The sequence below is a fragment of the Ochotona curzoniae genome, unplaced genomic scaffold (genome assembly GCF_017591425.1).
Source record: "Ochotona curzoniae isolate NIBS_2020 unplaced genomic scaffold, NIBS_Ocur_1.0 contig_3190, whole genome shotgun sequence".
Classification (NCBI taxonomy): Eukaryota; Metazoa; Chordata; class Mammalia; order Lagomorpha; family Ochotonidae; genus Ochotona; species Ochotona curzoniae.
Window position 1 is genome coordinate 8,822,331 of NW_024465751.1, and position 13,456 is coordinate 8,835,786.

Here is a 13,456-nt window from a genome sequence, read left to right on the forward strand (position 1 = left end):
TGATTGGGCCAGGCTGAAGCCAGCAGCCAGGAGCATCATCTGGGTCTCCTGGTCCATCTTCTTAGCAGGGAGCTAGATTGGAAATGGAGCATCCAGAACATGAATGGAGTGCAGATGGGATGCCACTGTTGCAGGTGGTGGCTTTAGCTTCTTGTCACCACATCATCCCAAGCATCATTGCCATAGATGAGTAAATTATACCTTACTTTTTAGCACCATTGTATAGGAAATGCGCCGGCCATTTAGCAGGTAAGGCCTCCCATGATAAGAACTTGATAGATGAAATGGAACTTATCAAAATTTACATTTCCATTGCCCACCAAGTATACAAATCAGGGTGCAAAGTCTAGTTTGTGTTTGGACAAGTTATAAGCCATCTTTTGTTTTATTTTTCTGAAGTTTCATTAAAATTTTGGTAGAAATCAAAAAAGAGATTTGAAATTGCATTTTTTTGAATTAAAGTGCCAATGAGCTAGGGGAACATTTGCTGTGTTACTGCTGTGATTCAGTGTATCAGTCATGTGTTATATAGACGAATCATGGTGATTGGTGGAATCTGACAGAATACCTTTCAGGCTGTAAGGGACTCATGTATTTGTTCATCCCTTGTTGTTCACATACTGAATATGTCCTTTTAACTACTGAATCAGGAAATGTAAATGTTCTCAGATTTTTGGGAAAACCAAGGGAAGAATCCAGTATGCACATTTGATTATGTGGTATCCATAGGCTAATTTAGTGACCACAGTTTGGTGGTATTCTTGGGGTCCAGAAAAGGAAACTCCCATACTGTTACTTAACCATGACAAGAGGCCTTGGAAGCCGCCTTAGAAGCAATGTGCTTCTAATCTTGTTTTATTTCTCTCTGTCAAGCACAAGGAGAGAATCTCTGGAAACCTCTAAGTAACTGAGAAAAGCTTCTTCCGTGAGACTCCTTCCCTGGAACACCCCTTCAATAACCAGGAAAGAGTCATTGTTTTACCTTCCATTCAAAGCGGTCCTACTCATGCTAACATTTGTAATGTTATTTTTCTCAGTTTTTGTTATCTAAACTGATAGAAAATGTGGTTGAAGTTTTCATAATGTTAAAAAATGAAGTAGTACTATCTTGGTACAAAAAGTCATTCCATAACTCAAGTCAGAGATGGATTGCTATGTTGTACACTCAAGTGACATCACTGGGAGCGGTGTATCAGTTATCCAGCTAGCTGCTGGGGAAAGCTCTCGAGGGTGGCTTGAGTCCTTGGGTACCTGAACCCTCGTGGGAGACCTGCAAGAAGCTCCTGCTTCTGAATCAACTCAGCTCTGGACATTGAGGCCGTTTGGGGAATGAACCAGCGGATAGAAAATTCTCTTTCTCCCTCTGTCTGAAAGGCAGAGTTACAGAGAAAAGGAGAGAGGAAAAGAGATCTATCTATTGGTTCACTCCCCAAGTAGCTGCAATGGCCAGAGTTGAGTCGATCTGAGTCTAGGAGCCAGGAGCATCTTCTGGGTCTCCCATGTGGGTGCAGGATGCACTCTCCGCTGCTTTCCCATGGCACAGGCAGGGAGTTGGATGGGAAGTAGAGCAGCTGGAATATGAACTGGTGCCCATTTGAGATTCTGGACTTTAGCCACTAGGCTACCACACTGGGCCCAAAATAAATCTTTTTAAAAATGAAAGTACAGTGAAAAAATGAAAAATTATACTATTGTAGTGAAATTCCAGTAAAAAGTGGATGGAATAAGAAGAAGTAACTGACTGACAGAAGGTTGACACTATCATGGAGCCGCCATGGAGACTCTGGCAGACTGGAGTGCTCAGGAAAGACAGACCTGTGGACGAAATGGGGAAAACGACCTGTTGATGCAAAGGTGATATTCCAGAGGAAGTGACCCAGGCACTCTTCTTGCTAAAGGAACTCTTAGAAAATTGCAACACATTGGAAATGCAAAGAATAGAATGTTAGAAGTAATCCAGGCTAACAAAGGAGTCTGGTAATTCACCAAGAGATGGGAAAGGTGCTTGCTCCATGTTTTAACTGTAAAGTTATGTGAAATGAAGACTAACACTGCTTTAGCTACTTTTGTTAAGTTTCTTAAAGGAAATAAAACACTGTTATCAGTGTTTCTATTTTGTTTTCAGAATTTCCCTTTACATTTAGACCTGCTGGTAAGAGATAGTATTTTGATAGAAAAAATTTAAAGGACATTGAACAATTTTTCATTTTCTCCCATTTGTTATGAAGGTGACTTTGTGCAGTTTAAGCTTGTCTTTTTAGTTTACAGCCCACGCTACTATATAAGGCAAGGACTGCCTAACTTAGTGTCGGGCAGGTGGTACTTCAAAACTTCATATGCACTTTTACTTATATCTGTTTTACTTTGTTGTTTGAATATATTTTGATTTTGAAATATTTTTAGCATGCAGATATCCCAAACCCGAGATTGTTATTGTGAAACATGCGGAGAAAATATCATCGGCAGAGACCCCTGATAGTTTTGGTACAGTATAATCCCAAGGTGTTGATTGTTAGATGCTGATCGTAAGTGACAGAGCTTCTTTGGCCAGAACTTCTTGCTTGTTTGAAACAATGCTTCTTACTTTTTTTTTTCCTTTTTTTTTTTGCATTTGAGGTTTTGGCTTTGTCTAGAGTGTTTATTTCTAATCTGTAATCCTGCACTTTGTGGATGTGACGCAGTAGTAACTGCATGCCTACTTAACTGAAAGATAATAAGCAACAGATACTAAAAATTTTTTTTGAGAATGAAAGAGGAAAAAAAAAAAAGGGAACTGTACCCAGGAAAATTTTAAAATGTTGCACAGAAAAACCATATTAAGTAGCTAAATTTTGGAAAATAGTCAGGTTTTCTTTTTTTTTTTTTACGATTTATTTATTTTTATTACAAAGTCAGATATACAGAGAGGAGGAGAGACAGAGAGGAAGATCTTCCATCCGATGATTCACTCCCCAAGTGACTGCAACGGCCGGTGCTGTGCAAATCTGAAGCCAGGAACCAGGAACTTCCTCTAGGTCTCCCATGTGAGTGCAGGGTCCCAAAGTCTTGGGCTGTCCTCAACTGCTTTCCCACGCCACAGGCAGGGAGCTAGATAGGAAATGGAGTTGCTGGGTTTAGAACCGGCGCCCATATGATATCCCGGTGTGTTCAGGGCAAGAACTTTAGCCACTAGGCTAGGCCATGCTGCTGGGCCAAAAATAGTCTATGTTTTAAAAACATATTCTTGGGGCCCACGAGGTGGTGTAGCATGTTAATCCTTTGCCCACGGTACCAGCATTCCATATGAGCACCAGTTCTAGTACTGGCTCCACTTTTGATCCAGCTGCCTGCCTATGACCTAAGAAAACAGCAGAAGATGGCCCAAAGGCCATAGGACCCTGCTCCTGTGTGAGAGACCTGAAGGAAGCCCCTGGTTCCCCTGCTTTGGACCAGCTCATGCCTGGCCTTTGCAGCCATTTGGGGAGTAAACCAAGAGATGGAAGATCTCTCTGTCTCTCCTTCTGTTTCTGTAACTCTAACTTTCATGTAAAAATAAATCCTTAAATATATGTACATACATACATACTAAATAGTTTGAAAGCCTTCAGTAAGTTTATCTTAAGGTCAAGATTTTAAAAATTTTATTTATTTCAAGAGTTACAGCGAAGAGAGACAGATAATCTTTTATCCATTGGTTCACTCTACAAATCATTTCTAAAAAAATGATCATTTTCCACATTTGAGTATCAGTTTCTGTGAGTGTAGTATTTGACCACAGTAATTTGTTTCTTTTTAAAATATTGCCGTGTCTTCATTAACTCCTTTTGGTATCTGTCAGGCTTTGCGGCATTAGCTGGGACTTCCTTAAATTATTTTGCATGCAGCATGAGTTGTAATTTAAGTTGTATTCTTTAATGTGTTATGCATTGTACATTCTGCCTTACTTATCTGTTTGAAGAGTCAGTAGTTATTCAGAATGTTCAGATACATGAGTACCTGAGACCCTTGGTCCTCAAGTTGTTGCTTAGACCCACCAGTTTTGTTTCTGTACTTTTCATTGATTCTGTATTAGTCTGAAATGTGATTTGTGCTGCTAAGTGTATTTCCTGTACTTTCTTGGAGAGGATGATGAGTTGAGCTGAAATAAATATTGGGTAATCAAAAGGTTGGAAACTAAGTAATTAAGAAGTTTTGAGTTCTTTATAATAAAAAAACGGTGTGTACATTCAGCTACCTCTTATGTCATCTGAGGGTGAAGTTGCTTTAGTTTTATTCTTACTAAGTTCATTATGAACGATTTAGAGCTCTGTTTGATCTGTGATTGTGTATAGAGGTAGACATCCATAGCATTAGACTAAACAAGTTATCATAGTTAGAATTATCATTTTCGTGAAAGCATGATGAAAACTATACTAGGATGTAAGACTTCTATTTTTGTTTTTAGGTTTTCATCAAGTTTGATTTTATACCTTGTATAGTTAAATTTCATGCAATGTTCCACACTGAAACATACAAATTATAGCTTCTATTAAGTAATGTAATAGAATTTACTGAAAGTTGTGGCACCTAGTCAGGTGTCCCAGCATCACCAAATGCTAATAAACAAGGTTTGTACTTTTATAATGGAGACTAAAATGTAGATAGCTGTTCTGCCTAAACTGGTTTTATTAACAATCCTGATTTTCAATTTAAGGTGTATGTATCTCTTTGTAGACTAACTTGTTTAAGAAGAAATATATCAGGCAAAGTTTATCCTTGAAAAAAAAAATCTAGAACATTGCTAATATTGGACTGAAGATCAAATCCTCTGATAAACTTCACTGCCTCTGTTTTATTTTGGAATCTTGTCAGTTAGCAGTTTGGAACCTGGAAACCTCTTTCAAAGCTTGTTTCAGTGACGTTTCTTCTACATTATGAAAACTTGAAAATAGTTGTCATACAATGGAACACTAAAAAAATACAATAAAATGGGGTAATTTGGCAAACTTTAGCTGAAAGGTTTTGCAGAATCAAATAAAATTCTTAAATATATATATTTTTTCAAAAGTGCCATGCATAGGAATCTACTCTAGGAACTTTCAGAGGAAAACAAAACTTGGGGACAAATACTATTATAAATATGAAAAGTAATTTGAATATCTGTTAGGGGTTAATTAAGCACTAACTCCTTCATCATATGGTGAAATAAGTTTTTTCTACTCTATATTTTTCCAAAATGGGGTTCTATAAAGAGCAGTATCTTCAAGAACTAAGAAAGGGCAAAATGTTAGGATGATTGGATGTTAGTTGTTTTTCCCGATTTTTTTTTAAATAAATAAACTGGGAAAGCAAAAGCATTGTTAATTCAGGATTTTCATGCTGCTTCATGAAGGATAATGTTTGGGAGTTTTATCTTTGCTGATTGAGTTTTTTTAGTATTCTAGTCTATGCTAATAATATGAGTTGGGAAGTATTTTCTCATCTATTTTGCTTATGAGTTTGTATAAGAATGATGTTTTCTTCAACTAGTTTGATAAAATCTACCAATGAAAACATCTGGTCTTGGAGGGTTTGTGTGTGTGTGTGTGTGTGTGTGTGTGTGTGTGTGTGTGTGTGACCACTTTTGTAATTGTGTTACAAATTCAATTTAGTTAAAGCTCTTTTTTTGTTTTGCTTAATCTTATGGCAGCTTTGGTCAGTTGCATCTTTTAAGGAATTTGTCCATTTTATGTAAGCTATTGAATTGGTAGGCATAAAATTATTCATAGTATTTTAAAACCTGCTTATTATTTGAGCATCTGTAGTTTGGGTCCTCGCATTCATTCCTAACGTTAGTAATTAGTACTCTGTCTCATGATCAGTGTAACTAGGAGTTTATTGATTTTGTTGATCTTTTTCAAAGAATTAACTTTGCCAGTTTCCTCCATTGTTTCTTTTCTGTTTCATTAAAATTGTTGGTTTAGGTGGTTAAAGAGTTACAATTTTATTATGTGGTTTCAGTTTGTCCTATTTTTGGTTCCTCTACTCTTTTTTTTGCATTATTTTAGCTTAATCAAATGTTTTTCAGAATTTTTCAAAATATTTGTTAGATTTTAAGCACAGATATCCTTTTTTATAAAGATTTATTTATATATAGAATTATTCATTTTTACCTGAGAGGTAGATTTACAGAGAGGAGACAGAGGGAGAGAAGGCTCTTCCTTTCACTAGTTCACTTCCCACATGGTGGCAATAGCCATAACTGAGCTGATCCAGAGCCACGAGCCAGGAGCCAGGACCCTGCTCCAGGTTTCACATGTTCTTGCACGGGCCCAAGGAGCTGAGCCATCCTCTGTTGCTCTTCCAGGTTGAAGGCAGGGAGCTGGATAGGAAGTGGGGCAATGGGACTAGAACCAATGTCCAACTGGGCTGCTGTCACTACAGATGGAAGATTAGCCTGTTAACCCTCTGCATTAGGCCTACTCCTCCACCCCAAGAGATGAGGAAGAGGGAGGGGTAAGGACATTGTCCATCTGCTGGTTCATTTCCCAAATGGCTGCAACATCCTAGCCTGGGTCAGACTGAAGCCAGGAGCCAGGGGCTTCATTTAGATCTCCCTGGTGGTGCAGAAGTCCAAACACTTGGGTCATTTTGTGCTGCTTTTCTAAGTCCATTAGAATGAAGCTGGATCAGAAGTAGAGCAGCCAGGACACAAACGAGCACCTGTATATGATACTGGCAGCAGCATTACCTGCTGCGCCACAACCACATCCCCTTATTGTATTTTTGTCTCCATTTCTATTTAAGAGAACTGGTCTGATAGGTGATTACTTAATCATTATCAGACATAGAACCAGAATTTAAGTTTAAAAATATTAACAAGTGTGGTATAGGAATGTGTAATCTTTAGTTATTTCATGATTTAAAACTATCCAGAAAAGATTGGAAAAAAGTATGAAAGATTTTCTAAAAGTTCATGAAAATATGTACTGAGGAACTGTACATGAGTCTCAAAAAAAAAAATGTTTTGCAACAAAATAAACATCTTCTACTTTAATTTCCCCCTAGCACTTCCTTGAGGTATTCTGTAATACATAGGCATGCATAAGTAATTGAATGAACTGGTTTATTTTACCCCAGGGTCTACTTAAGAAAACATTAGAATATATGTGCAGTGTAAGTATAGCTAATTTACCGTATGTCAAAAAAATTAAAGTCAGGGTAGAAATATTTATATGGGAGAAATAAATCTTATGTTTCAGGAGAGTTGTGTTAGCAGCAGTTACGTTTTAAAACCTCAACAGATTGCTAGAACTTAGTTTCAGGTTCTGTTGTGTAATTGTATAGCTTTTTTGGTTGCTCCAATTTCTCACATATATTTTGATTCAGTCAATGTAATAAAAAAAGATTCAGTGAGTGTAATAAAAATGTAATTAAAAAAAGGCTTCTATGGGCCCGGCGCAGTGGCGCAAGTGGTTAAGGTCCTCGCCTTGCATGCCCGGGATCCCATGTGGGCGCCGGTTCTATCCCAGCAGCCCCACTTCCCTTCCAGCTCCCTGCCTGTGGCCCGGGAAGGCAATCCAGGACGGCCCAAAGCTTTGGGACCCTGCACCCGCGTGGGAGACCTGGAAGAGGCTCCTGGCTTCTGACCAGCATAGCATCGGCCGTTGTGCTCACTTGGGGAGTGAATCATCGGACAGAAGATCTTCCTCTCTGTCTCTCCTCTCTGTATATCCACCTTTCCAATAAAAAAATAATAAAAATAAATCTTTTAAAAAAAAAGGCTTCTAGAGTTAGAAGCCTCAAATGATCAATGTAGGATTTTAAACATTTTCTGGATAGTTACCCATAAAATATTCACTTTCTAAGAAATGTTCCCTTTGTCGTTCCTCTATACTCCTTAGGTTCTGTGTGACCAAGAGAGAATCATGTTTGGATTTCACATCCATCTTTGTGCTAGGAGTTTTCTTCCTTGCTATATCTCAATTTCTTTCTCCTAACATTTTTCATTACTTTTACTTTTTAATCCTTGTGCATAATGGAAAGAAAAGATTACTAACACTAATTGTAGTATTTAATTTTTCTGCTCTTTACCACTTCACATTATTCATTTGCCTCTAAACTTTCTTAGGAGCTGTGCTATATTTTCAGTATTATGCATAATGTGTAGGAGGTTTGAAGATATTAAAGCAAGGCCTGTGAGTACTCTTGTTCTATTGGGAAGGCCCTGCTTGTTGAATTTCTAGGTGGTTCAGCATGTTCCAGTCACCTGACAAGAACTTCTCATAGTGTCAGAACTCTGTAATGATGAGAATAACACAGCTAAGTAGTTCTGGTATGTAACTAATTTGCATGTTCACTTCACCAGAAAACTCTAGATTACAGTGGTATCCTACCTATTAGGTAAACATTAGGAAAATCATTTGCATGCTTTTAAAATAGATTTTGAGGTATTCATGGTAGTGAAATAATGGAGGATATTTATTTTTTAAAGATTTATTTATTTGAAAGTCAGACTTTACAGAAAGAGCAAGAGAATGAGATAGCTTCCATCCACTGGTTCACTGCCCAAGTAGCTACAACAGCTGGAGCTTCTGGGTCTTCCATGTGGATGCAAGAGCCCAAGAATTTGAACTATCTTTTGCTGCTTTCTCAGGCACATTAGCAGGAGCTGTATTGGAAACAGAGCAGCAGGGTCTTGAGCCAGCACCCATGCGGGATGTTGGCGTCATAGACAGAGGCTTAACCCACTGCACCATAGTGCTAGCCCCTGGAGGATGGATCTTAGTAAAATGTGAAATCGTACAAAGTTAGTATGTCTTCATTCCTTAGCTCTTCTCATAATGAAAAACAAAACTTCTTAGAACTTTCTGCCTAATATAATTGGTTGAACTGGTTTTAGTGGATTTTTTATTGTAAAACCATTATGTTACTATATGCTTTATTAGTAAGATAAATGTGGACCACATTATGTTTTTGTATAGATTGTAATTGGAGATTTACTTACCTTTTTCTTTTCTAAACTGAATTTTGTTCTTATTTTTTCAAAAGTTATAACTAAATGTTACAGAAGACGTGTCCTTTTTTAAGATGTTTCTTTGGACATTTGAGTTATACTAAATGTTTGGAATGGAGTGATCTACCATGTAGGCTTTTCTTTATATATTATCAATTATTTCTGTTGGAGCATTTGAGCATAAAGAAGATAAAATTTTCTAACTTCTAATCCAATCTTTAGTACTTATACAAATGTACAATTGCTATTGAGACTAGTGTGTTACTTCCTATAATATTTACTAGTTTTTAAAAACACTTTGGTTTATACTTAGAAACATTTTGTATGTGTATGACATATATTATGAATAGTATATTGTTACTGTGATTTTGAATAACACTCTAACATTTTTACTTATTTTATTGTGTAGAATGTTGTATTATGCAGTATAGTTTTCAAAAAATAAATATTCAGTATGTTATCAAATGGGATTAATGAGGGAACAGAACACAAACCAGAGAAATCATTGTTGTAATAGATTAAAAATATTTTCCTATTTTTAAAGGATATCCATGTGTATTTGAATATTCTTTTTCCTCAGTATCAGTATTTGTATGTTTATTTGTTTAATTATCTAGGATTAACATGGTTTTAAAAATATTTCCTTATTTATTTGAAAGTCAGAGTTAGAGAGGAGAGATCTGCATGCTGGTTCACTTCCCAGCTGGCTGCAGTGGCCATGGGGGTTCACAGGGATCTCCCCTGTGGGTGGTAGGGATCCACAATCTTGGGCATCTTCTGCTGCTTTTCCCAAGCCACTAGCAGTGAGCTGGAGAAGAACTCGAGAAGATGAGACCTGAACCAGTGTCTACTTGGGGTGTTGGTATCACAGGTGGTGGCTTTCGCAGCTTTGCCACCTCAGTCCTGTTTGTGCCCAGGCTTCTCCATTTCTGATCCAGTTCCCTGCTTGCAGCGTGGGAAAGGCAGTGGAAGATGACCCAAATGCTCTGGTGCCCGTCTTGGACGTCAGAGTGCTGGCTGAAGCTGCTGCCTCCACGCTTCCACCTGACTCAGCCCTGGCAGCTGCAGCTGTTGTGGGGTGTACCAACCAATGGGAGGTCCCCCACTTTCTGTCTCTTTCTGTAATTTTTTAAAACTCTGGTTTTCAAATAAAATAAAAATGTTAAGGAGAGTAGCTATATTGCTGAAGTGGTTTTCTACTGAAACAAATGCAAGTAAAGCTCATTTTATGTATACAAGGACTTGAGAAACAAAACAAAACAAAAACTGCATGGTTACCCAGGATTACACGATCCATTGTAGGCTTGTAACTAAAGCTGTTTTGTTTGATAACCTTGTAATTTAATCCGTATGAATATGTTGGAATGGATAACTTTTGTTTGTTGACCTAATTTACTAAATAAATTCTGTTACTCTTCCACTTCATGAATCTGCTAGTTTCTGTGTTGTTGTAAAATATGCTGTAGTAACTAATTTTTCCCCCATTGCCTTTTTAATTCCCTTTTAGAAAAATTGGAAGCTCAACCACCTACCCCAGGACAACTGAGATATGGTAATGGTTCTATAATTATTAAACTTATGTATATTTCTTTTGGACTTGAAATAACTGTATCCTTCATTGATAGCACTAAAGAGCTAGGTTCGAGGCTAAGTAGAACTTTTCTCTGGTGGGTAAAGTACAGTATGGGGGCTTAGGAAGATGACAGAAGAAAATTAGTCAGTAGTTGAGTAAATTTGAGTAAATTTAAGTAGGTTGTAAATGTAAGGTAAATGTTGAATGTCATTTCCTAACAACTGCTGAGCTATGAATAGTGTTTCCCAAAGGATGTTGAAGATCACAAATTAGCACATTTTTACATGCTGCAGAAAAAATGTATTAAGAGCAAACTTTTATTTCTCTCACAGATACAATGTAATCTGTGTTAGAAATTCCTAACTTTCCTCAAATGCAATTTAGAATTGAAGACTTTGCAGATCTTCTTTCTTGATTCCTGTCAGCGTAGATTCATACAGTCTGTATCCATAGCACCATATAATGTAATTATCATTTTTGGTAAGTCACACTGATGTTAATTTTCCTTTTTGTCAGTATTACTATACTTGTACTTCTTGAAGGTTTAGAAATATGTATTGGTTTTCTATATATTCACATTCCCAGTGGAGTACCCATATATATAAACTTTCTGAAAAATTAATTTTTTTATTGGATTAGAACACATTTTAATATGTAAGGCATTTATTTCAATGGAAGCATAGAGACGTAATGTGTCTTCTAGTTCAGAGTGGTGTGATGCTTTGGTTTTAAAGGTGAAGTTTTGCTGGCGCGACAGTTATTATAATTTTAATTCAGTGGATACCTAATTTTAAGGTATTTGTTACTGATCAGTTTTTAGAGATGAGGCAGTTTAATTATATATACTTAAGTAGATTTCTCATCACTGCAAGTATTTTATTTAGTGAATTTTAGAAATTTTATTACTATATACTGTCTTTTTTTTTTACAATGTGCTCTTTCGGCCTTCCAAATACTCATTGCATTTTGGAAATTATATCATATAGATTATATGTGTGTGTGTGTGTATACCTGTGTATGTGTGTACATACATGTACCTGCCTATATGTTTTGGAAGCTGCTTATTATAAAAATTTTGAATGTTCACTAGTTAAGAACCTGAAGCAGAAAATCAAAGAACTATGGCTAACCTCCTTGAAAAAATTCGTTTTTACTGATGTGCTGTTTGATTTTTATCTTTAATAGCTTTTGAAGTAGTCTTTGTAATTAAAATGTTACTCTGGGATTTTAACCAAAGCTATAGGGTAAAAAGAGAAAGCAATTGCTTTGTATGTTAAATAGAATCACCCAAGCGCCTTCTGTCTCCAAGCAAAGTATAAATGTGTCTCTTAACCAGGTAATTACATAAAACTTTGATCTTGGTTGATCTTAGATATTATTTAATAACAACAGAAATCTGAAGTAATTTATTTTGTGCTATCTTATTTAGTATTTTAGAATTATACTGTTGTTCATGATAGCATGTATTCACATATTGTATATTGTGTTTCCTCTTGATCTTGTTAATTATAGTGGTTGGTGGTGGAAATGATTTTTTTTCTTAATTTGTTGCTTATTATCCTTTCTTGATTGGTGCAGATCTCAATATAGCAGTACTTCTTGGTTGTATTTTAAAGAAAGAAGACTCTAAAAGCACTGAACACACAGCTAATTGGATGTAGAATGAAACTCGGAGTTTGATGTTAACTAAGAAACAGTTTTCAATTGACCTGGGGTTGACTATATCTGGGCAATCTTTGTAATTAGAATGAAGTCTTTTTTATTTTACCTATCCTCAGGTTTTAATCTGTTTCATGAACTATCTTCAATGATCTTAATGTGGAATTCTGTTCCTTTCTAGGTAGCAGTTAAATTCAGTTTAATTAGCTAATATTGACTGAACATCTACTATTGCCTCTGGCTTGGTACAATATGCTGAAATTTTCAAATATGAAGAAAATTGAATATGAATGTAAAATGCATAAAGATATTTAGGTGTTGATTCTTCCTAGTGTCTCTGGTTATTCAGATTATATACCAGAAGAATAGATTAAGTTGTTAGGAAAGGACAAGTTACATGTTGATTAAAACCATATTTTATTTATGGTTTGCATTTCGGGGTACTTATGAAAAGAACAGAAGATCATACATAGATTCTGAAATGGATGAGATTTAATAACTTTTTAAAAACATATATTTTTTTTAAGGATTTATTTACTTTTATTGGAAAGACAGATATACAGAGAGGAGAGACAGAGAGGAAGATCCTCTGACCACTGATTCACTCTGCAAGTGGCTGCAACAGCTGGAGCAGAGCTGATCCAAAAGCAGGAGCCAGGAGCCTCTTCCAGGTCTCCCATGGGGATGCAGGGTTCCAAGGCTTTGGGCTGTCCTCGACTGCTTTCCCAGGCCACAAGCATGGAGCCGGATGGGAAGCAGGCTGCCAGGATTAGAACTGGCGCCCATATGGGATCCTCGCATGTGCAAGACAAGGACTCTAGCCGCTAGGCCACCGTGCCAGACCCTAAAAAATATATCCTTTAAAGTGAAAATATGTACTAGCAATCAAACATCATCCCTGAAATTTGATTCAAGGCATTTGTCTTTATTTCGAGTATAGAGATCAATTTTATGATATCTATTTTTAGACATAGAAGATTAACAGATGATGTAAGTAGTAATAATGTAAAGTGTAATATTACATTTTACTGATTTGTCCTGCTTTAACTGTACATATGAGGATACTTCAAAAATTCATGAAATATGGAATTAAAATAGAATATTTTGTTGCAAAAATATTTTGAAATCCATGCATAATTTTTTATAGTATGTATTTTCATGAGCTTTTGAAGACTTCTCTTCCCTGTGAATTGCTAGTAAGAAAATGTAAAAGCCTAACAATTATTTTTAGGTATTAAATTATGTGTTTTTTGTTTTCTCAGTATAGTGTC

General features: G+C 36.4%; 1 protein-coding gene across 1 annotated transcript in view; it reads left to right on the forward strand.

The window, feature by feature from the left end:
* Positions 1-13,456, forward strand: part of TMEM65 (transmembrane protein 65) — a 39,088-nt gene that overhangs the window by 11,314 nt on the left and 14,318 nt on the right. Inside the window, exon 2 of the mRNA XM_040979330.1 lies at positions 10,461-10,505. Coding sequence (XP_040835264.1) covers positions 10,461-10,505 — 45 coding nt within the window. The remainder of the gene's footprint in view (positions 1-10,460; positions 10,506-13,456) is intronic.